The sequence below is a fragment of the Microchirus variegatus genome (genome assembly GCF_963457635.1).
Source record: "Microchirus variegatus genome assembly, chromosome: 3".
NCBI lineage: Eukaryota > Metazoa > Chordata > Actinopteri > Pleuronectiformes > Soleidae > Microchirus > Microchirus variegatus.
The window spans coordinates 14,057,738-14,084,615 of NC_139804.1; the positions used below are offsets into that span (position 1 = coordinate 14,057,738).

General features: G+C 40.3%; 3 protein-coding genes across 3 annotated transcripts; 2 read left to right on the top strand and 1 right to left on the bottom strand.

Moving 5' to 3' along the window:
- Positions 1–9,943: 9,943 nt before the first annotated feature.
- On the top strand, positions 9,944–14,105 carry LOC310924970 (Golgi-associated plant pathogenesis-related protein 1-like; the record flags this gene model as incomplete). The annotated part of the gene is made up of 5 exons (XM_083886836.1): positions 9,944–9,950; positions 10,283–10,486; positions 11,375–11,452; positions 11,600–11,749; positions 13,968–14,105. 5 exons carry the CDS (start codon positions 9,944–9,946, stop codon positions 14,057–14,059), a joined length of 531 nt encoding a protein of 176 aa, XP_083742962.1. The 3' UTR covers positions 14,060–14,105.
- Positions 14,106–20,540: 6,435 nt separating this feature from the next.
- On the top strand, positions 20,541–23,315 carry tubb2b (tubulin, beta 2b). The gene is made up of 4 exons (XM_083886143.1): positions 20,541–20,641; positions 21,566–21,674; positions 21,755–21,865; positions 22,055–23,315. The coding sequence occupies exons 1-4, from the start codon at positions 20,585–20,587 to the stop codon at positions 23,113–23,115; spliced, it is 1,338 nt and encodes a 445-aa protein (XP_083742269.1). The 5' UTR covers positions 20,541–20,584; the 3' UTR covers positions 23,116–23,315.
- A 394-nt stretch (positions 23,316–23,709) lies between these two features.
- On the bottom strand, positions 23,710–26,328 carry bcl2l16 (BCL2 like 16). Its single transcript, XM_083886144.1, has 3 exons — positions 26,199–26,328; positions 25,565–26,125; positions 23,710–24,071 (listed from the first exon to the last, which is right to left on the bottom strand). The coding sequence occupies exons 2-3, from the start codon at positions 26,045–26,047 to the stop codon at positions 23,943–23,945; spliced, it is 612 nt and encodes a 203-aa protein (XP_083742270.1). The 5' UTR covers positions 26,048–26,125; positions 26,199–26,328; the 3' UTR covers positions 23,710–23,942.
- Positions 26,329–26,878: the final 550 nt, after the last annotated feature.

Consider the following 26,878-nt stretch of genomic DNA (forward strand, 5'->3'; position numbering starts at 1 on the left):
CGTCTGTCTTAACTGTTAACCTTTGAGGGATAAATAAAGTTTATCTTATCGTATCTTATAAGTAGGAAAACAAAATATCTGGTTTGCTATACAGAATAAAACATCCCGTGTCGACAGCACATTGTATGTGTGTGTGTTTCTTTGTGTGTGCGTGTGTGTGCGTGCGTGCGTGCGTGCGTGCGTGCGTGCGTGTGTGTGTGTGCGTAACCTGTTGACTTCTGGTGATATTAAAAGAAGAAGAGAAGTGGGTGAACCAGAGTCATTTAAACTAACATTTCTAATCATGTTTCAGTAACAGACTAAATCAATATGATTACCAGTTATCAGATCATTCACTAAAAGAGTTTTGGAAGAGAGTGTAGTTCCATTGTCCACATTTAAAGGGGAAATAAGTAGTTTATAGTGCCATCTAGAGGAGAGGCTGAAATTTACAACAAAGACCTGCTGCTCTGCTCACCCCCTCCCTTCCCTGAGCGCTACGGTATCCTCAGGTGGTCAATGTCGTCCTCGTTGTCTTTCTTCGTGTCAGCAGATGAGGTTCGTGAGGCGAGGGAGAGGGCGAGCTACCGCGGCCGTAGCAGACGAAGCGGAGAGAGAGGAGGCGGGACTTCCGCTACAAGTAAAGAGACGCTTGATTTGTTCTCTCGGGTTTGTCCTTACAGAGTCCGGTAGAAACATGGCGTCTCGCTGCTAACAGTGGCTATGCAACCGCGACCATGTTATTTTACATGACTTTTTGAAACACTACGAAAATGAAACAAAAACTATTATACAGTGACTAGACAATGCAGGAGCACATAATATGTATAAAAAAGTGGATTTTGGGTTATATAAACCCATAAATACTACATATTGTACCTTTAAATGTAGTCATGTTTAAATATTACTGCAGTATTAATGCTGATTTGTAATAGATTTACTGGCTCTTTCTATGTCTTCGCCTGGAATCTATACGACGTGCCATTACAATATATAGTTCATTTCCAATAAAATCAGCGGATGTGTGGCTAAATCTCCAGGCTCAAGATAAGAATATGTTGTGCAGAGGTAAAACAGTCAAGCGCTTCTCTAATGACATTTTCTCTGTATGATATCAAGAGATTGCTGAGCTTCGTCTGTTGTCCTGTCCACTGGCCTTATATATCTGCTCTAAAGCTTGATGAGGGGATAATACACCGCACCCCCACCCCACCGCCAAGGGCCCCCTCAATCTTCTAAAACATCCCCCATTAACCCACACCTGGTCTGAAGTATGTCCACTCAAATGCTCAAGTAATGAAAAGGGATTTGAGCAAAGCCAGGAGGGATCAAAGCAAACTTTCTCTCGTCATATTTGGAAAGTAAATATAAGAGTAAAACACAGGATTTCATCTCGCTTTTAAGATTGTGTCTGTCTGTCAGCTTAGCTCTGACATTCCTGTGAGGAATTCGTAGCAGGGGAGTCATGAATGAGCAGACAGATGACGACGTCTACTGTATCCATCTTCTCGTTTCAAAACGAATGGGGATAAATGTCTAAGATGAATAATACATGCTGCAAAATTACATCTGAGTTACATGGTGGGTAAAACTTCATCCAAAGGAGCTATCTGCTGTTTTTCACAATAAAAGTCCAATGACTTGTCACTAGAGAGTAGGTTAGTGGGTGATTTTTAGTTGTTCTCAATTGTTTACACACAAATATTGGTACTTGAGACACAATGACCACGACAGGTAACTCATGAACCAACCCCCTGAACCAACTCTGCTAAACTACAAGCACAATTCCTGCTTTACACTCAAATTGCAGTTCTAAAACACACTTTTTTCAAAACACTACAAACAATTCTCTGCATTTGGCACAATTTTCATGAAGAAAATCTCTTGTTTTCACAAGGAACACACTGTCGTTCAAAATTCTAAAGTTAATTTCCCTACTATGCAAACTGACTCTGTTTGTACTTCTGTTTTGTATGTAGATCACTGTATGTGCAACTTTGTGTTGGTTGGAATGTACACTGTGTACATTGTTTTTGTAGGAAATACAAAGGAATAAAATATATTTGTTACTGTTGTGTTTTGAGTATAAAAACAATCCATCCATTATCTACCACGGGGTGACATAGGGCGATCAGTTGGGTCACACCCTGGACAGTTCGCCAGTCCATCACATGGCCTAAAAAACAATATTCTAAAATATTTTACGACACACTTATGTATGTACTGTCTGTAGTAAGTGTAACACTAAACACTAAAAAAGGTCTAAGTCATTATGATCAATGGAGAAGAAGTGTTTTCCATTCATCATAATGTTTTACATTGAGCACATCATTGTTCAACTGGTTGTTATAAATGTCTGTTCATATGATGGGTTGTGTGTGTCATTTGAAAACAAAATACCATTTTGAGAAGATAAAACATTGTTTTGAATGTAAAGTTTCATTTTGCAGGAGAATTGAGGGTTTTTTTGCCCATTGTGTGTGTGTGTTTTTGGATTTGTGTGCATGCTTTCAGAAAATGTGTGTAAACAATCGAGAAAAACTAACATTTGCACAGCAGTCAGTGCATTTCTCAAAACAATTGGTGCAAACTGCAAAACCTAGAGGATAACCGGCAAAAGCATGTCACTTACTCAACATGGATCGTTCATTACTCAAAAGCAAGTATTCATGTCAATGAAACAGTCAGTGTCATCTAAATGAGAAGTCTTGACACCATCGTGTATAAACAAGATAGTCAAATGGCTTTGTCATGTTTTCATTATGACACTTTATTCTCTCAGTGTTTTCCAATGCAACAAAAAAGGTCTAAACTCGGTGACACTACCTGAAAATGCTGAAGACAGCACTATACACTTGTACAGCCATTTGAAAAATACAGTAAAGTTACACATTGCTGTAGTTAGGGGAGTAAGTGAGATATTATGAGATGTTGGATTACTGTCCAGTACTATACCTGTTCTCCCTACAAAATGTGTGAATGATTGAATTCACAGTGGTTCTTCCAACATGTGGTTGCACCCTCTGACCAGCCTCAGCCATTGTGAGGCTGTGATTGACAACATGATCCACAACTGTAGCTCTAATTTCATTAAGAATCTGTCTATGTATTTGGTCTCTTCTCCCTCTTCCCCCGTTTTGTCACCTTCCCCTTCCTCCCCACATCCTCACCCCTCTTCCACGATGCTGACCTTCCATTTGTGTCACAGAATTGTAGAAATGGTACACACTATATCCTGCTTGGTTCATATATTCTTGCCAAGTGAGGGTTCATGGGATTCATCCCTGAGTGACTGTGAACAAGTAGCTTGTCATCGGTTACAATATTTCACAGACCTCCTTGTGAGTGAAAGCTAAAGTTCACCTGAGAACAATCGTTCAATTTAGGAGACATTTCCAGGAACACATGATAAAGAACTGTATAAAATTAGTTTGACAGAATTAATTTTATAACTAGTTCAACAGTTTTGTATGTAATGACACAAGCAATGAAATGAAGACTATTAGTTTTAATGGGAACGACTATTCAGCATCCATAAGTATAGTTTATTTTGACTGACATGACATAAGAAAATGATAATGTTATAAAACAGCAGAGAATTGTATGAAAGCAACTGATACATGTCCAAAAGCATTTGAAATGTGTTCAGAGGAAGGAGACATTGCTTCTTTGATGTGAACAAATGACTAAATGTTATTACATTTGCAGATGATTCTGGATTTTATCCAGTGGTTAAAAATTAATAAATATTAATTTTGGTAAAAAAAAAAAAGAGAGAGAGATCTTGAATCCTGAACAGTAAATCTTTATTCCACAGTGGTATTTTTTCCACATTCTCAGCCACGGTTTTCCAGCCTACATAATTTGTTCTATGCATTTACTTTAAATGAGTCTTTTATCAGTCCCACAGGGGGGTTCCTTCTCTGCATTTCACTCATTCTCTAGAAAACTTCCCAGAAGGAGCAGCGGGCAGCCACTGAGCAATGAGGATTGGGTACATTGCACAGGGATACCCCAGCCCTTTTTTGACATCGGACTGGCAACCCTCCGGTCACAAGCCAAGTTCCCTTTCCACTTGGCCATGGGTGGCACTTGACACACTTTAAAGACATAGTTTTTTTGTTTTTTTAATATCCTCACATTATAATTGCTTAATACTCATGACTAACACACACATGCAGACTCACATATTTTGTTTCTGTTCAGGCTCTAGTTTGGAGTTTATGTGAACCTAAAGGCACACAGAGACCTTGAGCCTACAGTCTCCATCTTGTGGCTGAGAAGTGAAACTGCAGTGTTCCTGCTGAGTATAATGAACCTCAGTGCCCTAAGCACAATAGTTTATTGTTGCACCTGATTAAAATACAGACAACAAAAATGTGTATTAAAAAGGAACACATTTATAAAAGGAACAAGTACATTCTGAAATAATTCCTTCTTAAAGCTGTGACATGTGCTTTGCACAATATTAACATTACCATAGTCTGAAAGATGTTAACATTTAAAAACACGCACTCGTTTCGCTGCTTTCGACGCCATCTTTGTTATGTGAAAACACGCAATGCATTCTGGGTATCCCTTGCTCCCAAGGGTGGTCTCGGAAAATCTCAATATTGAGGGCGATACAGCCCTTAAACTTGACCCTTAACTTAATTTTTCTGAGAATCGGGACAGCACTTGCACTTTTGAGATTGAGGGTTAAGCAAGGAATTGGAATTCACCCCAGGTGTCTGAAAGTATTTGATTGCTAATAATTAATAATTGAAAATTGTTATAAATGTTATTTATTTGTGAAATGATCCTTGTCTCCATCTCTTTCACTTTCCTCTCTTTGTAAACTTATGTTTGTACATGTGACACCTAGAGTACTGGATCTCTCCTCTGTGGCTCTTTCTTCATGAGGTTTCTCATATTTTTTCCCTGTACAAGAATTTGTCCTCACTCGACGTGAGTGTCTAAGGAAAGAGGGCGTGACTGTAAAGCCCTTCAAGGCAAATAGTGTTTGTAATGTTGTGCTCTACAAATAAAATTGGAGTTAATTGAATTGAATAGTTTTTAAAACATGCTTTATATGGTAATTTTCTGCTTTGTTCTTAATGGAAATAAGTTTTGCTTAATATTGGTTTTGCTTGCTCATTTATTTTGATGCCATACTTTAGTTGAAGCAAAAACTTAAATACAGTCCTGATTGGGTTGAGTGTTCAATTGGGGCCAGGTTACTGACGCAAGCAAGGTAATAACCAGCAGAGCGCTCTGTAGTGAGCATTTCATACAACCACACCATACAAGAAGCTGAGCTATTCCTTTAATCAGCCATTCACCACCCACATGTACCATTTATCTTTGTTTTCAGTTAAGAAATGCACAGCCATGCTCATAATTTGTCACACTTTAACCAGTGGATTATGTAAGTGCTGATTCCTATTTTTAATCACAAATATTCATTTTTAATGACCCCAGATTCCCCAGTCTGCAGGTTCAACTAGTGCCTGTTGGTAAAACTGCAGCTCACCCATCTCTATGATTGAGATACAGTTTCCCAGAACAACCAGCAGAGAATCCATCGGTATTTTAACAGTGACATAAAGAAAAGCAGTTTCAACATGTTGCATGACAGAACAGGTATCTGACCATACCAGTTCCATACTGACACCGTGTCTCACGCTCCACCAGTCAGTTAGTCAGAGTGTTTACTAGGTCCCCTAGTGCAAACAGCTGCATTCATTGAACAGCAGACTGTGACAGATGCTTTGTGAGTCACTGTTGTATTCGTGGCGCAATGTTCTGGATGAAGACACACGCGAGGGCTAGCAGCTCAGATCTTAGGAGAATTGAGACAATGCCTGACATCATCTCAGATTCTGACGAGCAGTGTGTCAAGTCACATAGCTTATGTAAAGAATTGAAGAGCAGAAAGATCAGCTGAGGTCCCTGAAATGCAGCATCTTAAGGGAAAGACGTATCACCCTACAAAGGTCAGGGAGTCACAGGCGTCGTGCAAATGAGAGGACCAGGAAGTGGGCAGCCTTCATATCGGACCCCTTTGACTTCATCAGACAGTTACTTGTATATGACAGTAGCCAACTGTCATATTCCAAGGAGGAAATAGACCAGCAGAGAAACAGAGAGAGAAGGACTTGTGTGAATGTAAAATATCATCATCAATCATATCATATCATATCAAATATCAAGTACTAGTACGGAGGAGTTGCTCAACAGTGGCGAAGTGTTGAAGGGGGAAATGCCAGACCACCACTATGTTCCAGGGATGGAGCTCACAGTGAACATTAGTTATGACTTTATTGATCCCACACTTGCATGGTTGCAACAGCAGGGTTGGGAGCAGACAGTACTACACTATTATATGAAATAAGCAATATAAAATATACAAATTATACAAAAGCAAAACAAGTACAATTACAATAGTATAATGAGACAAGAGAGATGTATATATCAGTGATGTTCGACTTCCTTTTCTGTTGAGTCACGTTTTCTGTCACTTCCTGTTTTATTTCGGTGAGGGTTCCCTTTCCTGTTCATTTCCTGTATTTTCTGATCCCCTAAATGTTTGCACCTGATGTGGTTCTTGATGACCTGCACATGGCCTTGGTTCCCTCGTCCCCTACATAGGCGTCTCATTCCCTGTGTGCTGTTGTATGTTCCCACACGTTTGTTCCTGCTCATGCATTGCTCTCGCCAAAGAATGTTTATGTTTAAAGGGATACTTCACCGATTTGAATGGGGCTTTGTATTGCTAGAATGGCAGTAGTATTCTTTAGAAAATGTGCTTCCCTCCCTCAGTTTTTCCCTGACTTGTAAAAAATATGTTTTCCCTTATCCAAATGTGCCCTACTGTGAGTCAAATGACGCGTTTTGCATCACAGTAGGGCAAATTTTGAAAATGGAAATAGATTTGTTTACAACTCAGTGAAAAACTGAGGGAGGGAAGCACATTTTCTAAAAAATACTACTGCTATTCTAGCAATACAAAGCCACATTCAAATCGGTGAAGTATCCCTTTAAGTTTAGTATATTTTGAAGGTCAAGTTACAGGTTTGTTATTGTTGTTGATGCCTTGTGCATTGTTTTTGTTTATGACGCATTTTTTGAGCATTAAAAACTCTTAAACGTTGCTCCTGTTTGGTCTCGTACATTTGGGTCCATGCTGTGTGTCTGCCACCCGTAACAGAAATAGCTTTAAAGCTCACATAGAGTGGTCCTGTTGCACATATATGTTAGTTATGGAGGTCTACTTACATACATTAACTTGTTTTTATGGTCAAAAACCTCCTAGTTGCTGTAAACGAGCCGATAGAAATCCTCTTTTCTGACGGTGTTTCCCAGCCACGAGATTTGAGACTAAACTCTCTCACCCAGAAGACAGAGTCTTGTGATTGGCCAGTACCCGGAAGTGACATATTCAGCACACCCGCTCTCAGAATCGCAGCTCCCCCCTCTGGAACGGTGGATGCACTGCTCCTCATTATCAAAACATTGTTTAAACAATGTTTAAAAATAGCTTCTTCACGACTCCCCGCTGCAGTCCCTTTTATGACTTTGACCCAGAGTCAGACCCAGAGTCAGAAGACACTGTCGCTCGTGAAACACCTCCACAACGGACGTTATTCTTCTTCTGCGGTTCAATGTATGCAACCGGATGTGCCCGGACTAGTGCCCGGAGCAGGAGGATCTGCTGTTCAGCAGAACCGCTGTTTACGTAACCGGACCGGGTTTTTTCAGAGATCTCGCTGAGCCCGAGATAACAATAAAATGACGCAGATACACACTAAAAAACAGCGTTAATTGGAACTTCTGGTCTAGGTCCGCTTTAAATTCGCTGTCACGATTTATGTTGTGATTTGGGTCACAGTCATTTGACATCTTTAAAAAGTGGGTCCTCCTATAGTAAGCTTGGGAAACAATGGAGTAAATGGTCTAATTTATGTCATGTTTTCCTCGTCTTAATGACCTAAATACAGCATATATGCAGCATTATTTGTATTTCATTAACAGCTGCCAGGAGCTACTTGGGGTTAAGTGTCGCACTGGCATGTAGACTATAGCTGACCCTGGGAAACTCCAATCAGTGATCACAGCACAAAGCAAAGTCGGCCTCTCTTCACAAATGTGTCACAGTTATGCACAATACGCATGTCCACATCAATCCACAGCATTTAATCTGCTCACAAATATGCAAACCACAACAAAACATTCATTGGGTTTGGTCAATTAAAAGGATAGGTGTGTTTTTCTGTCTGGGCCTTTCTTGTGAGGTAGAGACAGCACTGAAATGTCAACACTTTTCTTTTTGGAGTCCTTAAATGTCATAAATGCGACATAATGCACACATTTGTGCAGGGCTGTTTTTGAACAAACAATCATGACCCAGAAAAAAAACAGGAAACACTGCTTTAGAGAGTCAAAAGGCCATGAAAATGACCAAACATATTCTGTGAAATTGTAGACAGAGCAGTATTGCACAACATCTCTCACTTCAACTTTTCACAACACAGCTCTACATGCTTTAAATAGTGTTTGTAAAGTTTCCACCACTGAGCATAACTGCGTGATTACAGGTGGCATTTGAAGGAATCCGGGACATGTCAAAAATGGTTTGTGTCTGGTGTTTGCAGTATATGCAAAGCAGCTCCTCTAACTGCCTGAGGATATAAATGACTATTGTATAAACCCCAACAGAAACATGTGCAAGGCAAGTGTTTCTTTTGCTATTGTCAGACTAAGGGGCTGTTAGGTGAATATGCATACTTTTTTTTCCTTTTTGTCCCTTCTCCCTTCTGTCCACATGGAGACTGCGTTTTACAGGACCTGAAATACGATTTTTGAGTGGGAAAATCTCAAAATGCCGGCCTCACGTTTCCATGTAGACAGCAAATACACTACTTTAGGAAAACAATGGCGTTATATTCCCAGCTCTCTCTTGCGGTGTCATTCATTATCTTGTGTTTGGAGATTATTTGACAGTATTACTGTCAATGAAAAGTCACTAAATTCTGCCTGAAAAGACAGTAGATATCACTAGAACACACCCTGTCTTTGTTGATTTCACAAACAGGATGAAGCTGGCAAAAACAAGCTAACACGAACTCATATTTCACGTGGTTACAATACCAATGCTAGTTAGCGTTCCTCAGAACAGAAATGTCCTGATAACACAGCTCATTTGCATGATATTTAAAACATATACACACAGAAATCATGATCATTTGTGCAGGGTATCATGGGCCATGGGACTGCGGTTTGGTGCATATTCACTGACTGTTCCTCTGGTGTAACTTGCTGGTTCTTGCTGGATCTGCATGGAGACCTCCGACGCAGTGGCACTGCACACCTACGGCAATTCCAGAGAAAACCTGCAGCCCTTTTACAGGAGCCAGAGCTGTTGTCTGTGTTTGTGCATGTGTGGTAAAATACAGACAGTGGGAAAAGTGTGCTGTCACACCCACAACTGCTTTTAACCACGTTGTGCCTTCACAAGTGTATTTTGTTTATAGTTTTCTTGTATTTATCAGACAGACAGACACACACCCCAGATCCAGACAGAGCAGCAGAACTGGTTATGGTTTTATTCTCTGTTCAAGAAGATTGCATCAAAATATGAATTTATGAATCTGCATATGCATATGCTTTGAAGACATCCTGTTCGCTGGTGCAGTACTTACAGGAAGTGGCTAGGGTGTTTGTCTCCTCCTTCACACAGATACGAGGAGTGGAGAGGTGAGTTCTGTATAAATACCAGCTTCACAACAGCAAAGGGATCGGTGTTTAAACAGGACATTCATCCACACTGACTCAGGTGAGTGCATTCCCGTCTAACACACACACATAGAGGGGATCAGGGCTGAGCCTGATCACCCTCTGAATGCTTTTTTTCTGATTGTTTTCATTTATTGACCATTTTTTTTAAATGTTATATTTGATTGCAGCTTCCTTAGCCACAGACACCATGGCAGGTTAGTATACGCTCACTTATTATTAGCATTCTCATTTGTCTCACTATAGCCTGCAGCTCCAGTGACTCATACAGCAAAAGCACTTAAAACCCCAGAGCACTTAACTCATTGGCTGCCAGCCATTTCCAGCGCAGACAGCCCCATATACCGCCAAGAATTTTTCACAGTTAAGACCCACAAAACAGTGTTTTCTATGGCTATATAAACACAAAAGAAAGAGTATTGGCATCATTGGGAGTGAACGGTTGTATTTGAATTGACGTCTATAGACGTCGTTGGCAGCCAGTGGGTTAAAAGCCCATCAGGTGATAATAGATTCCCTGGGTCTGCAGATTCCAGATTTCAGAGGGAGTTCCTGGACGCGCACAACAGCTACAGGAGTCTTCACGGTGCTCCAGCCCTGGCCCTCAGCAGTGAGCTGAACGACGCAGCTCAGAGATGGGCCGAGCACCTGCTGTCGCTTGGCCTCCTGAGTCACAGCAACACAGATGATGGAGAGAACGTCTACACTGCCATGAAATCAACCCCACTTACAGGTGGATTACACACACACATAGTGTTCTTTGCTTGTTTATTAATTCTTTAAAAACCACCATGTTGATCAGTGATCTGGCGATAGAGCACTGTTCTCAACAAATGGTTGAAAAACTGATTGAATACATCATTAAAAAAAGCATCAGCCTACAGCTAATTGTCGTCATTTCTGTGAGATTATTTGGCTAGAATTGACAATGACCTGATATATGATTGGTTTGTAAAATAGCCAAGTGAGGAGAGTAAATGTCCATAAAACAACTATTGGCATATGTTAGTAGTCATTTTCAAAATGTCAATCATGCTCAGTAATTATTAAAGAAAATAAGTTAAATCATTTAGGAACTTTTCTTTATATTTTCTCCTCTGCATCTCACACACATTTTCTTTTCTTAAAAGAGTCTTCGTAAGACGTTGGCGATTAAAGATAATGTCCACATTATCAGCAGGTGGCTATTGTTAGCTTAAGGCAGCTCACAAATGTGGGTTTTGTTTCTGACAAAAGGAATTTGAAGACACTAGCAACAAGTCGGTGTGTGTTCAGATAAGAAGAAAAACTAAATGTAGGTTTTGCTGATAAAGATAAGATGTGTTGTCCTGATATTAAGTTGCTTAACTTAACTTAAGTTTTTTTTCAGGTCCGATACTAATGTCACAAACTACAAATAGCGATCATTGTAATACCTTTTAAACAGATATTGAGTATCGTATCGGCTCATCCCTAGTAGTATTTGGTATTATCCTGTTTTTTTAGGTTTATTTTAGGGTCATTTACACAGACTGATTATTTTCATTTTTCTTCGATGTTAAAACAGTAAAACTTGACCAACAATTGTTATAAATAAAGTGTTCACTATGTGCCTGTTTCTCATTCCCTTTCTGAATATTAGCAAACGATGCAGTAGATTCATGGTACAGTGAGGTGAGCGACTACAACTGGGGCAACCCTGGATATGGAAACAAAACAGGTGAAAAAGACATCATCACAAGTTGTGTTTACAAGTTTTTTGTCTTCAGTCCAAGAATATAAAGCTATTTTAAGTTTTAAAAAAAAAACATCCATAAGTGACGCCACATTCCCAAAAAACTCACTGCACGTCTGTGTCTTCACCCAGGTCATTTCACTCAGGTGGTGTGGAAAGACAGCACTCAACTGGGTGTGGGCGTGGCCATCGCTGGCACCAGGTCCTATGTGGTCGCACAGTACCGGCCAGCAGGCAACACCACAAATCCTGGATACTTTGAGAGAAACGTCCTCCCAAAAGGTAAGTTGTTCAGTGAGTGTTTGTTTCAGGCTGATGCACGCGTGAAAAAAACATGAAACAGTAATAGCTGAGTTGTAGCATGTGTCAATAGCTAACACTATTTATGATCAACAATTTTGTCCCCACCACTTTTAAAATATGTATCAATTTATCAGTAATGAACAAAAAAGGTTGGTGGCAGGTAGGCTACAAAACAGCCACTCATAATCAAACCAAACCAAAAAAATTATAATATAATTTGTGGAACCGGGAGGAAAACTGTTCTCATGCACATGTGCTTGCCTTGTTTACTCCTGAGCAGTGCTCACTTTAGCGGATACTCCACCTTGTGGCCAAAAGGAGAAACCACACATCTCTGTATGAGCTACTTCCCATCACATAAACTGGAGCACAGATACTATTGTTGTGAGCTACACTGCTACACAGAACAATACATATACAATACATAAAAAAAACCTCTTAACATTTGAAATGAAATAACTTGGAAAATATAGAGGAAGGGGGCGTGGCTTAGTCTGTTATAAGTTCTTGTTCTGTGTAGTCATATTTCCATCATCTGTTTTTGTTGTTTGTTTTCTTTTTGAAATAACAGTTTGCAATTGCAGTAAATACAGTTTCATCGTTGCATAGTCCATTTTAGTCCATTTTTAGATTTTATATCCTGGCCATGCATACATTAATCACTGCATTTGTCTGTTTCAAAGATGTCAGCCCCCTACCCCCGTCCTCAAAATCTGGCAATCTTCTAATCTCAAAGGTGTATTCTAAACGTAAAAATAGTGCTTGTTAGCATTAGCTTGTGCTAACGTTCACAGGCCTCAACAGCCTTAGAGCCGTTTTGCAGTGGGGGTTTTTTTGTATGTGTATGTGTTATTTTTCCTTTTCCCTAACAGGAGTCAGAGCCACCAACACCACTCATGCTGTTCTCGTGTACCATTGAAATCAAACTGATGGATACTTGTACCCAGCACTTTTAAAAACAAAGTGACGCCCTTGTAGAACAGTGTCCATTTACTCTCATGCTGTGCTTGTACAGCTTTGAGGTGTGTGTGTATTTATCTCAGTCATGAGGAAGCATTTTTACACAGATGGATAGAGATTCACTCCCTGGATCACAGGGCAAACACACATCATTCAGAGTGATCAATTATCCTTATCTACATGTTTTGTAAGGGGAGAACGCATAAAGGATCTTCAAGAACCAGGATCCGAACTGGTGATGCTTGTCACTCTACTACCACACAGTTGTAATGTATTTCTTAAAAAAGTAACATAGATGGGAAAAAGGCCAAAAATAGATATATAATCATTTTTACAATTACACACTTACACACTGACTGTCGGTTAGGGTTACATTTCCAAAATAACCAATTTGACTTTTATAGCTGCTGTGCAACGTCTGCTTATAGTTCAAAATCCACTTCAATAATTAGATTGTTTCACACAAAAATGAAAACAACACATCAAAGATCACATATATACGGACACAGAGCTACATGAAGGTGCATCATGAGCCTGCTCTGGTTTCAGATTGTTGTAACCAGACAAAAAAGAGGAACGCTGCAGCTCTAGTGTGAAATAATGCTTGTGGTTTGGTATTGTTCACAGCATACACTTACTAACCAGTTGCTATGATTTGTCTGTTTCTCTCACATCTGTATCTGTATCCTGCTGGCTGTGAGTAGTGGCTGCTTAATGAAAACTGCTTTAGCTTTGTATATATAATAAACATAGTATACTTCCCAGTATCCTCTCACTGCATGTACAGTATATGCTACAGTCACTGCATGGGGACACATGCATCTCCCCCCTCCCCAAATATAATTAAGCATTCATCTTAAATGATTGTTTATTAATGCTCCTGGTGAGCCCTTATTGAAAAATGAATACAATTAAACATCTATTAACCACTGTTTATGTTTATTAATGCTCCTTTAAAGCTTTTAACAACCACACAGATACAAAACACTGATGGGACAAGTTTCCCGCTTTACAAAGGAACATTAATAAAGGGTAAAAAGGGTTAATAATACTAAATAACCTTCATAAATGCAAGGGAGTACAAAATAAGCATGGAATAACTATTCAATTCAATTAACTTCATAAATGCAGCAGCAGCAGCTTCAGGTGATGTTGCTTGACCAATTTAACCCTTGCATTAGCTACCCTTGCATGCCTGCAATGTCACTTTCCTGCATAAAGGCTATGACTTTTCCAGGCAGCAGCAGTGGAGGGAGTGGATCAGACAGCTCATCGAGCGGAGGTGGAACTACGACAACGACGTCTCACAAGGAGTGCACACTGCTATAGACGACCTGGACCATCTCTGCGGCCATCACACCACTGCTTTCTGTACCAAGCTGTGCATTAAAAGAACAGCAGCTCATGTAATAGTGTTTTGTTTCAGAATGATTTTTCTTCGTCTTGATATTTTATGAACAACATACTCAAACTTCTGTTTTATTAAAGTGTACATTACAATAATGGTGTCTTCTCTATTTTATTCAATTCTACAAATGCATCAGGTTATTTGAAGTGTATGTATTGGAGCAGATTCAGAACTTCAGATGAGTACATAAGTAAATGTCTAGCACAACACTGATGTAAATACACATTTATACTCAAGTCATTTTTGCCTCCAGTAAATATTCATAAATAATCATGATGTAAATGAGGGATGCTAATATTGATTGTTTTCATCATTTATTATTCAGTTTTTGTATTTTCTCTATTCATTGATTTGTTCCCAAACCGCAAAATAACAGCATCCTTAAATGTGTTGTTTTGTCCACAAACAAAAAATAATTTTCAGTTTACAACACAGAAACCTGAAAAAAAATGATATACAGTAGTTATATTACAAGCATTAAACACATGCTATAAGATGACAAAGGCAAATAAAATGGCACAAAAATATCAACGTGTGTTCAACAATACAATCTTGCAGCTATCATACAATTGACCGACATTGCTCCATGCAGACTGAAGAAGACTTATCACATACATAATCTATATGAAAGGCATTTGTTGTTTGTTTTTGCCGTTTTGGTTGGATGTTATTGGGTCATTTTCATGATGATTTGTATATTAGGACTGAAAATAGAAATGAGGCAACCAGAATGTATACAAATAATTATGGCTCTGCCTTTTCTATCCGAATTGCAAAAAAAATTCAAAACATTTTTTTTGAATGTTTTCTTGTCATATTGTGGTCATTATTATTTCTGTGTGTACTTTTGTTAAAATGTTAATTAAAAGATAGAAAACATCCATCTTCTACTGCTTGATCTTCCACATGAGGGTCGTGGGGGGAGTTGTGCTAATCTCAGCGGGGTAGACCCTGGACAGTTCCATCATCATCATTTATTATAATAATAATAATGATAATAATAAAAAATTTAATGATTTCGACCATGATAACAGACTATGTGAACTCCCTAAAGATACCACTAGAGGGAAGCATCACATAAGAAAACTGTCCACAGGAGCAGAAGGGATTGCTCTGATCATCACATGCAGCCTCGTCATCATATACAGGGATACAACCAGTTCAGGCTCACATGTCACACATCTAAGTGTCTGTAAAACCACCTATTTGTGTCACTTCTGAATCATAACATATATATATGCTGTTGCTGATGTCAAATACCATCGATTTTCGTGTATAAAACCTGCCTGAGCCTCCACTGTCCATCCCTTTGGCTGGCATATAGCGCCCCCCTGTGCCTGTAAGTCCTTGGACACGTTGCTCTGATCAGAACTCCGCCCTATGACAACCATCCATGATGACAACACTGCCCGCGTGTCCTCTTCCGCCATGTTTCTACAGAAGCTCAGAGCAGACAAACCCAAGTAAACCCAATCTCTCCACTAGAGGCCACTAAATCCCCACATTGAACTATTGCTACTGATGGTTGATGGTTTCTGTGTTTGTTACACACACAATCAAGGATTATAAAATGCCTACACAATGCAAGTAATGAAATGGTAAGGGTACATTCATTAATGTTACTTAAAGGTGCATTATGTAATAAATCTAAAGCAACTGGCCTTAAAATCCTCCTAATATGTCACAGAGACTCAGGAATAATGTTCATATAACAAACTGAACTCACCAACAACAATGGTACAGCCAAAATATTTGCACTAAAAAATATATTTTGCAGACTGCAAATCATGTTTATGTTTTGAAATCATGTTTTGGCATGTGGTGCCACCTACCGCCGACTACCAATCATTGCAGTCAGTGGAGTCTCAGCTGCCGAGCAAACACGGGTTGCCAGTTATGTCAGAAAACGAAACCTAAAAGACCTTGGTATTTTGAATTTGAATGTAGTAACTGTTTTTGGCCACATTCTTACGTATGGCACCTTTAATGCTGTTCTAAGTATTTACTAACCCTTAAATTTAAATATAGTTTGAATTAACCATTTGTTCATGCTCTTCAGGTTAATAAAGTTATTCATTCATATATATCATGGGGTCTATAAAGCTACTGCTGGTATAGTGTCAGTAATGACATTAAAAGCTTTAAGTAACTGAAATGCTTTTCATTTTAAAGGTTTCTGTGTCTATAAAGTTGTACATTTATTTCCCTTAAGTGACTTTTCATTGATGTATAATAGCACCAAATCATCATGACATAACAAAGTATTTAAATAAGCATTTATTACAAATGCATTGTTACATTTTGCTTGTGACCCTTATTTTAACGCGTTTTATAAATGGGTTAGGGTTTGCAGGCGCATTAATAAAAATGACCAGTGGTTATAACATGGTAAATTGTGCTCATGTATCTATGTTTAAGTCTTCATTTAGCGATACATGACCTACTTTAGGTAACACTTTATAATAAGTGCACACTATTAACATTAGTTAAGCGTTAAAGGTTAATAATGGTTAACAAATGCTTAATTATAGTTAGGTAATATTATTGTTTGTTTGATTCATAAGCCAAGTATTATTATCAGACCTCTTATCCAACTCTAATGGCTTTAGAACTGCAGTGCAGAATCACTGCCAGAAAAAAAATCTCTTCCATCAAAAAAAGATACCAGCAAAGAGAAAGGATCACAAAGCAAGAGGGTGAATGTGGACGTTTTAATTTGACAGGAAATACACACACACAGAACACACTTCATCTGGAAAGCTCATCTTTGAAACTAAATTCCCACTGAAAATATAAGTGCAGGGATGTGGGAGGTGACATGAAGGAGATGATGTAGCCAGAACACAACAGGACTGACAAAAACGTTCATACAACGCTCACAAAGCAAGTCCAGAGATGCAGACTGACAGGAGATAGTACAGAAGAAAACATCATCACACTGATGTAACATGATATTCTGTGGTAGCAGGGCGGGTCAGTGCATCCTGGACATCCTCCAGACCACAGTGACCATCCTATTTTCTCCATTACAAGGCTGTGACTGTGCATACTGCTGTGGTGACTGTCTGGCTATAGAAAATGGACGACCTCACTCTGTTCTCCTGTTTGTCTCTCTCTCTCTCTCAAAGGCACACATTCAAATAAAGGAATGCATACCTCCCTTTGTGTTGCTCAAGGTACAGGTTGGACAAACAGGCATGTATTTATTTGACTAATGGTCTCTTTTAAAACCGGCAACCCTCCAGCCACAAGCCAAGTTCCCTTTCCTCTCGGCCTCACATGGTTTCGATAAATAGTTCAAATTAATTTGCTTTGAAGCAGAAAGTGACAACATGTCACATGATGGACCAGCTGTCTCCACCATGCAATATAAAGGCCCACGTTGTTCCTGCGTGGGACTGTGTCTTTATTTCTTGACATGCAGTGTGCACTGAGGTCATCCTGTTCTCAATCTCAACGTGAGAAGCCATTTGCTTGTAAATTGCAGGATGAAGTCCAGAGAGCAGAAACACAGACACAACAAACTTATATATAGCATATATAGATTATCACGTAGTTGAGCCATGTTTTAAGAACAAAATTAACAACCACTAAACAATAGACTCACCTATGAGATCTTAAGTCTACAATAAATTAAATTCACTGGTTTATCTGAATTTTGGTTTATCTCAGAAGCTGTTCAACTGCTGCTGCTTCAAACACTGAATCACAAAATAACACTTTTCTACTTACTGATGGAGACACAAACTTCAATTTCCAGTTATAAAAAGATGACTTACAGCGAGAAAAAGCATCACACGTCTTAAAATAGCACACATCGAAGCAGGCATAAGTGAGCCTTTGTTGTGACTGTAATCAAATGTTACATTTGTACCAGGCAGTCATGCGTTTGCTGAGAGCAAGCCTATTATATTATATTTGTCTCATGCTGGTTCTGTACACAGCATTAGCATATATGACACACATAAAAAAACTAAACAATTATTATAATCATCATCATCATCATCATAATATAGCACATTCATATGGAAGGAAAAGGACAGTGATTTCAGTGTTTGTTGTAATGTTATGATATACCTCAAGAGGAGGAACGGTAATTTTCATCAGAGTGATCACAGGATAAAACAACAACAAAAAACTTCCCCTCTCTCCAAACTATTGCCTAACACCATTGCACAACACATCAGATGAAAACACATGATAAACACGGCAAAATGAGGAAGTCAGGAAACACGGTCATAGATCTCACTACAAATACGATAAAAACAATGAAGGAACAACAAAAATAATATTAATGAAAAAATCAATGAATAAAAGTAATGCAGAGAATAACTGGGGGAAAATGATGGAAAATGTTTCCATCATTTTTCCCACAATATTTTACCCAACTTCCATGACTCAATTCAGTCATTTACAAAGGTCGGCTGCTGTTGTGAACACATTTGAAATGAAATATCTTTCATTTACAATCGACTCTCTCATGAGCCACGTCTTATATTTGTCATTCGAGAAGCCAAACATTATTAAAAGTGCATTCCCGGTGCCACAAGTGACGTGTCCTTGGGCAAGTGTGAATGGGTATGAAAAGATGTGAATGGCAAAACTTGAGTGTAAAGCAGCTTTGAGTGGTCCTCAAGACTAGAAAACTGCAGCCAAAAAAAGCTGATTATGATACAATAATCATGCTAAAAAGAACAAATGTGATAGTACACAAAGGTGCATGGATGTGGCCTTCAAACCCACATCCATGCACTCTCTTCTTTCTGTTTCTTTCCCACAGAGGGTGTGACCTGGAGCAAAAACAAACAGGTTTTCTCCTCTCTCTCATGTGACTGAAAGGTCTCTGGTTTGCCACTGCAATGTGACACTGGCTGAATGCTATTGTGATGGAAGTCAGTAACCTGATATTGACAGTGAATTAGAGGTTCTTCCAACGTACAGTACTGATACTGTAAATGAGCTGTTCCTGGCTAACACCTCATCGTAGTCCACATTTCTGCAATATCTGTAACAGAACCACTGTATGCACACGATGCTGGTGCATGATCGTCTGTTGGTCTGTATGCAGACATTTTAACGATGTCATTGCATGCGGGTATTGTTGATCCACCGCTTCCTCCTAGTGAAAATGTGTTATCCTGTGCCTTGTGGGTGTGATTTCCTTCATTCTGTTTGAATGAAGTGACACAAACTGACCACACGAGGCAGCAGTAGACCAGCAGGGTTAAAATGCAGATTTTCTACAGGAGATTTGGTGCAACCCTTAGAGATGAAGAACCACAGGAACTGATAATGTGGTGATGATGATGATGATGATGATGATGATGATGATTTTATTTTTGGAATAAAGCACCTCACTCTCATCACATGTTCACATTTCAGCAATGACACAATCAAACATATTCCATATAATTTCACATTCTGTAACAATCTGTTCTTTTAAATCAGATGTACCCTGTAAGACAGTTTCCCCCATGAAGACGACATTACAAAATTAAATATCTGTGACATCATGGGGGGTTTTGAAAGCATTACAGGCCTGATGATGAGGGTGTGGCACTCCCTGCAGTATCTGTTTCCTTTTTGATGTATTGATCTTGGCTGCTGGAGGCTGAGTGCCAAATGCTGCAGTATCTTGAGAGATGCTGAGTCACAGGAATGGTACAGCAGTGGTGCACAGGGCCTGAGTGCACACACAGCCATCATCTTACAAAAAGCAGCAAAATCTCCTCTTGGTGCACTGTAAGATATTGACCTGCTGCAGCTTCCATCACAAACCACTCAATGCACTTCTCCTCCAAAGAAAGAGGGCAATGAATAATTGATCCTTTTCCCCTTTTCCTCTTACACACTGCAGATGAACACATCTGACTGAGATCAAACAGAATAGTGTAGAAGAGTGTAAAGATATGCTGCATAGATTTTCATAGATGTCACTTTCACCTCCTCCCGAAAATGGATGCTGAATGAAAGACGGTGATTTTAAACAAAAAAAATGGTGCTGAAGAAGTGACTCGAGTGTTTGAGGTGCACTGCGGACATGCATTCGCTAAATACACATTTATTGACTCAAAGGTGACGTTTAACTGGCTTTACCGGGAACAATAGAGCAGTGAAAATGCAGCTTCCACTGTGTCAGTGTCGTGAAAGCACAACCACTCCGCCATCATGACAAAAATTAGGCCAACGTCTACAGATAACGCAGTCACATGGACGTGACTGACGTACGGTGTGGGCCAATGGCGTCGAAGCAGTAGATCATCTGATTTGTCAACGGTTGTGTCTGTGAAGGGTGCCGGCGCGTGTCAACCAATGGGGGCCTCGATCTTCGACGGAAAAGGCGGGTCTAAGGGGGATATAAACCCGAGTGCTTCGCCCCTTCTAGCGCATTCATTCGGAACGTTGACTGCTGCAGTAGAAGGCAACCCCGCATCCACGAAGTCAAAATGAGGGAAATCGTTCATCTCCAAGCCGGACAGTGCGGAAACCAGATCGGTGCCAAGGTTTGTGGAGCTTAAATATGTGTGTGTTTTACAACTGTGTTGAGTTGCTCTGTGTCAAAATGCCGCGATTTTGTCTTTGAGGAACCGTTGCTTTGTGTCCATACGGCGTCCCAGAAAACCACACCCTGGGAAGAACAATGAGTCCTCTTTGAAAATCAATGGACTCAATGACCAAATGGAACTCTGAGGGTTCGCAGTAATATATTGAACCGGGATATGTCGAATTATTAAAGAATATAATGCTTTTAATCATAATTTAATATTTTTTATATACGTATTTGTTTTTTTAAATGTTTTTTTTTTATCTTTTGTCTGCGTTCTTAATTAAGCATACTTCATTGAAATGGTAACGAATTTACATTAACTGAGGATAAAACCGTGTGAAGGAATTTGAATGAGACCGTTATACCATGAGGTTACTGCGATTTTAATAGAAAAAAGGAAGTGGGGATGGTGGGGGTGGAAGGCGGGTTGGCACGCACTAAAAAAAATATATATATACGTTGTGGTGTAAAGTCTGTGAATGTGTATTTATTTTTTATTTTTTTTAAACAAACTTCTTGGTTTTCGTTGAGATTAATTTGTATGTAGTGGTTTCGTTACCGGTTCGCAGAGGCCTACGTGCACCCGGCGTTTCCCCGGAGTGGGTGGTGCTAGCCGTTAGTGACGTTGTCTTTTTTTCTTTTTTCGAATTCATAACCAATGAGTCGTAGCCAATGAGGGTCTAGGGCGCGCGCGCCCAGTGCACCACGGCGGGAAATCCAGCTTAAATAAAGGTTGCACAATATAGTATAATACAGCAGGTTGTATAGTTCAATATATTCAACGTTAAAAACGAATCGTTTTGATTAATATGTGAATTTTGTTCCTTTTTAATTAAGGTCAAACTAAGGGTTCTGTTTCTTATCCCCCTTTTAATTCCAGTTCTGGGAGGTCATCAGTGACGAGCATGGTATTGACCCAACTGGCACTTACCATGGTGACAGTGACTTGCAGCTCGACAGGATCAATGTCTACTATAATGAGGCCACTGGTAAGTTGCAGTCTGTCTGTAGTTTTACTTATCAAATATTAACTTCACATGTTAAAACATTACGCTCCTGTTTTCTGTAGGTGGCAAATATGTGCCCCGTGCTGTGCTGGTTGATCTGGAGCCTGGCACCATGGACTCTGTGAGATCCGGACCTTTTGGTCAGGTATTCAGACCAGACAACTTTGTATTTGGTAAGTTTATTGTGTTAAAACACTATTGATGCATGTTTCTCCTAGGTCCATATTTTGCTTATTTTCTGGTTTGTTTGAAACGAAGAGGCCCAGAATATATTAATGCCCAAGGAGCTGAATTTCAAATGAGTAATTTGTGTGCAATGTTTGATCAAAGTAGTTAAATAATTAAGTTCTGTTGTGTTGTAGGCCAGAGTGGTGCTGGAAACAACTGGGCCAAAGGTCACTACACTGAGGGTGCAGAGCTGGTGGACTCAGTCCTCGATGTTGTGAGGAAGGAGGCAGAGAGCTGCGACTGCCTACAGGGCTTCCAGCTCACCCACTCTCTGGGTGGGGGCACTGGCTCTGGTATGGGAACCCTCCTCATCAGCAAGATTCGTGAAGAGTACCCCGACCGCATCATGAACACCTTTAGCGTGGTACCCTCCCCCAAAGTGTCAGACACAGTCGTTGAGCCCTACAACGCCACATTGTCGGTCCACCAGCTCGTAGAAAACACAGACGAAACCTACTGCATTGACAACGAGGCCCTCTATGACATCTGCTTCCGCACACTTAAGCTCACAACCCCGTCATACGGTGACCTCAACCACCTGGTCTCTGCCACCATGAGTGGTGTCACAACCTGCCTCAGGTTCCCCGGACAGCTCAACGCTGACCTGCGCAAGTTGGCCGTGAACATGGTGCCATTCCCTCGTCTGCACTTCTTTATGCCTGGCTTTGCTCCCCTCACAAGCAGAGGCAGCCAGCAGTACAGATCCCTCACTGTCCCCGAGCTGACCCAACAGATGTTTGACGCCAAAAACATGATGGCTGCCTGTGACCCACGTCACGGCCGCTACCTGACAGTGGCCGCCATCTTCCGTGGTCGCATGTCCATGAAGGAGGTTGACGAGCAGATGCTGAACGTGCAGAACAAGAACAGCAGCTACTTTGTCGAATGGATCCCCAACAACGTCAAGACCGCCGTCTGCGACATTCCTCCCCGTGGCCTCAAGATGGCTGCCACCTTCATCGGCAACAGCACAGCCATCCAGGAGCTGTTCAAGCGCATCTCCGAGCAGTTCACAGCCATGTTCAGGCGCAAGGCTTTCCTTCACTGGTACACCGGCGAGGGCATGGATGAGATGGAGTTTACTGAGGCAGAGAGCAACATGAACGACCTGGTCTCTGAGTACCAACAGTACCAGGATGCTACTGCTGAGGAGGAAGGAGAGTTTGAAGAAGAGGGGGAAGAGGAATTGGCTTAAGCACTGAGTCTTCCCAGAGACGCTAAATGTACCCTTTTTTTCCTCAAAAAAAGTTGTCTGTTTTTTTTGTGTGTTCTAAAGTCCAGTTGATGGAAGCATGGTGGGGGACTTGACTTTAATACAGTTCTGTCTTTGTAAAGTTGAAAAGTCCACTTGACTGACGAGGATGTGGTGTAACGTTCCAAACTTTCAGTGTTCTGTACTGATCTGATGTAATTAAAGGTTCATCGGCATATTAAAGGCTTCCTCTTTATTCGTTAAGATGATGGTCGTGTGCTATATATCAGGTTTGAGTCTATGAATTAAAAATCTAGGTCTACTTGGGTTGTATGTCTCCATCTCCAGTAGCTTTGAAATGATGCATATATTTTAGAACAAACTCTGATCCATAATCTTCAAACTATATGTAGCCCGAACAGCTGACCTGGATACATTTGGTATCATGTGATTTGGCTTAGATAAACTGGCACCACAGCTTTTCTAACATTTGGGTTATTTGGCTCACAGGCTGAGATGTATGTAGAGGCTGCGGCTAGTGACAAGCTTGATAATTAACACGGTAATCGGGTTCCCAATTACTGAAATGTTTTAATAACTTACGTCCTCATACAAATCATCATAATCATTGGGAGCAGAGCAACCAGTAAATGTTTACATTTATCAAGCTGGGAAACTACAGCTGTCAAACACCCACATCAAATCACTATGATAAAATGGTTCACTTCATGATTGATAAAGCGGTGCAGCCCATGAGGCAACGTTTCATTCTGGGTAAAAATCACAAGTCCATGCACTATTCATTTGTGATCACTAGGTGGCAGTGCAGGCTAAGCCGTTCTCTTCCAGAACATGTAGATGAGGATGCTCGTGGCCAGTGCCAGCAGTGTCCAGCAGCACACCGCCTTCACCTGACCCTCCAGGTTCTGCTTCTCTCCAAAGCGATTCACAAAACCACTCTGTCGGGCAGAAATGACAGTTTATATTGATTTTTCTATTTCACTACAAGCGACACAGAGATTGTTTTATTTCACAGTATGTTGTATGATTGGAGCCTCATAGGCCTGTCACTACATGGTTTAAATCCATCATACATTCATGTCATGAATGAATGCCCAGAATTCAAACCAAACACAGTGAAGCAGCTTTTAGCTGATAACAAGCTACCAACAGAACTGAAATTAGCACCAAATGGGAACATTCTGAAATGACTTTTTTTCTCATATGCTTGTGATTGAGCTCTCTTAAAACCCCTTTAAATTGTAATCTTTTTAAAGTAAACTATTATTTTATACTGCACTCTTGCAGACACCACTGTTTACTACTTCCTGAAGTAGAAGTCGTCAAAGACCTGGAAGTAGGAGGAGCCATGTCTGACTCCAGCCCGACTAAGCATACAGGAGTAATCGGACTCTGAATCACGTTATTCAGGTTTGTTATAGTCCGACTAAGGGTGAATTCCAATTCCTTGCTTAACCCTCAATCTCAAAAATGCGCGCTCCCTCTAGTGCAAGTTCTGTCCCGATTCTCAGAAAAATGAAGTTGAGGGTCAAGTTTAAGGGCTGTATCGTCCTCAATATTGAGATTTTACGAGACCACCCTTGGGAGCAAGGGCTACCCAGAATGCATTGCGTGTTTTCACATAAGAAAGATGGCGTCGAAAGCAGCTAAACGAGTACGCTACAAATGAAGTATTTTCTTTGTTAATAGAGATATAAAAAATATGAAAACCATTGTATTATCTTAGTTTAGGCCCATATTATGGATTACTGACGTCATTGTTGCGTAACATTTATTTTTATTTTACGATCTTTTTGTCAATAGCCGGCCGGTGCGGACAAGCGATCGTTTGCTGTCGTTTACTTTTCAATAAGTCGTGGTGTGTGGTAACTGTCAGCTGAATATGTCCGTGGTTGTGGTATTTGTATGAGTATCATCTTATAACTAACTGACGACCTAATAACTTGACCCACAAATGGATCGTAATAAATAATCGTGACTCGTAAATGTGTTCTTCTTCTTCTTTTTTAAAGTTGACAGACTGGATGCAGCTTTCGCGTTATTCTGCCCCCTACAGTCTGAAGACGTATCTGCATTTAAGGGGTGTCCCATTTCTAAGTGACAAAATAACCCTCAACACTTGAGGGTTAAGAGTGAGGGTTAAGATAGGAATTGGCATTGGCCCCAAGACTAGCTTGATTTGAGTAGGAATAACGTGTTTACATGACATTAAGAAAACCAAATTATCGTCATGTGGCTAAAATCAGTTTTTATTTGTGTCTCTGATAGTAGCCATATTGTCACTAAGTGTGAACGCCTGTGTCACTCACACTAGTTCAATGTGTCAGTACATCATGTCACCACATTTCAAAAGAATTGAACTGTCCCTTTGTGGCTGCAGTGTGACACAATGAGTCCCATAGCGTCTTCATACCGTCTTGTGAAGACTTACCCATCCTCCCTTGTCTCGTATTTCAGGGCAGATGACCCTCTCTACGTAGGCTCCCACACATTCCTTTAGCTGGGGCAGGACCATCGTCATGTCTCTCTCATGGCAGTGTAGAGCCATCTGTCCAGCCAGCACATACACTGACAACACCGCACTCCAGGCAAGGTCCCTGCGGCGCCCCCCGGGGGAAGGGGGACAGAAGTGCTCATCAAGGATGCTCACAAGCGTAGGACAGGCCGTGTGCTCCGTCACATCCTGAAATACTCGTGGCCAGCGCCTGAAGAATATGGGGAAGCGGTTGAGGAGCTCGTCTCCTGCATGTCGTAACGCTGCGGTGCAGGCTGTCGGGGTCAGACCCATGGTTCTGTCTGTCCCCCCTGTGGTGACATAGTCTATGTAGTCATGAGCCATTAGAAAAGCTTCTCTTACCAGAGGATCAGGGCTGTCCAGGCCCAGTCTGGCTTCTGGCTCCTCTGACTGACACATGCTGGCCTCTGACTGTGGCCTCTGAGCTGTGTTCAGTTGGCAGCTCAGTTTCCATATAGCATGGCCATTCTCGTGGTGCTGGTGGAAAGTGAAATTAGTATGAAAAATGACATTAGAAAGAAGTCATCAACGTGCACAGTGCAGTGCTCACCTATTCAGCGATCGGTGGTCAGAGTTTCAGTGTGTGTGTGTTTTGCTGTCACACATTAGCTCAGTGTGTCTCTGCAGTAGCTAAATATAGAGCCCTTGTTGGAAACTGACACTGATTTCCAGCCTCATATGCACAATCGTAGCTGTTCCTGCACACACACATACCCACACCGACGTGAGCAGTGGGGCTAAATAAAGAAAGAGACCTGCGCACAGAGGACCAACAAGTTAGAGCTGAGATGTCAAACTTGTGGCTCACAGGACAAATGCAGACCCCCAATCGAATGCATGCGGCCCATCACTTAATATCATGCTATAATGAAAACATGGATCAAACACAGCATATTGTTTATAATATTAATAACATTTTTGGTTGTAATTATTGTATTAATGTATTACATTCAACATTATAACATTTGCTTCTTTAGTGTTTTAATTACAGTTGTTCAAGTTATTATTTACTTAATTTTTGATTTATTTCTCTTAGATATTTATAGATAATTTTTGCTTCATATATATATTCCATAGCAGTATTATTATAGTTAATGGAAACTAAGTCTAAAACTGAAACTGGCAGTGAAAAAAAGTAATTAATTAACTTAAATAAAAATAAAAAGGACAATTAAAAAACAACAATAACAAAACAAACAAAGCAAAACTAACTTAATTGTAGATAAATTC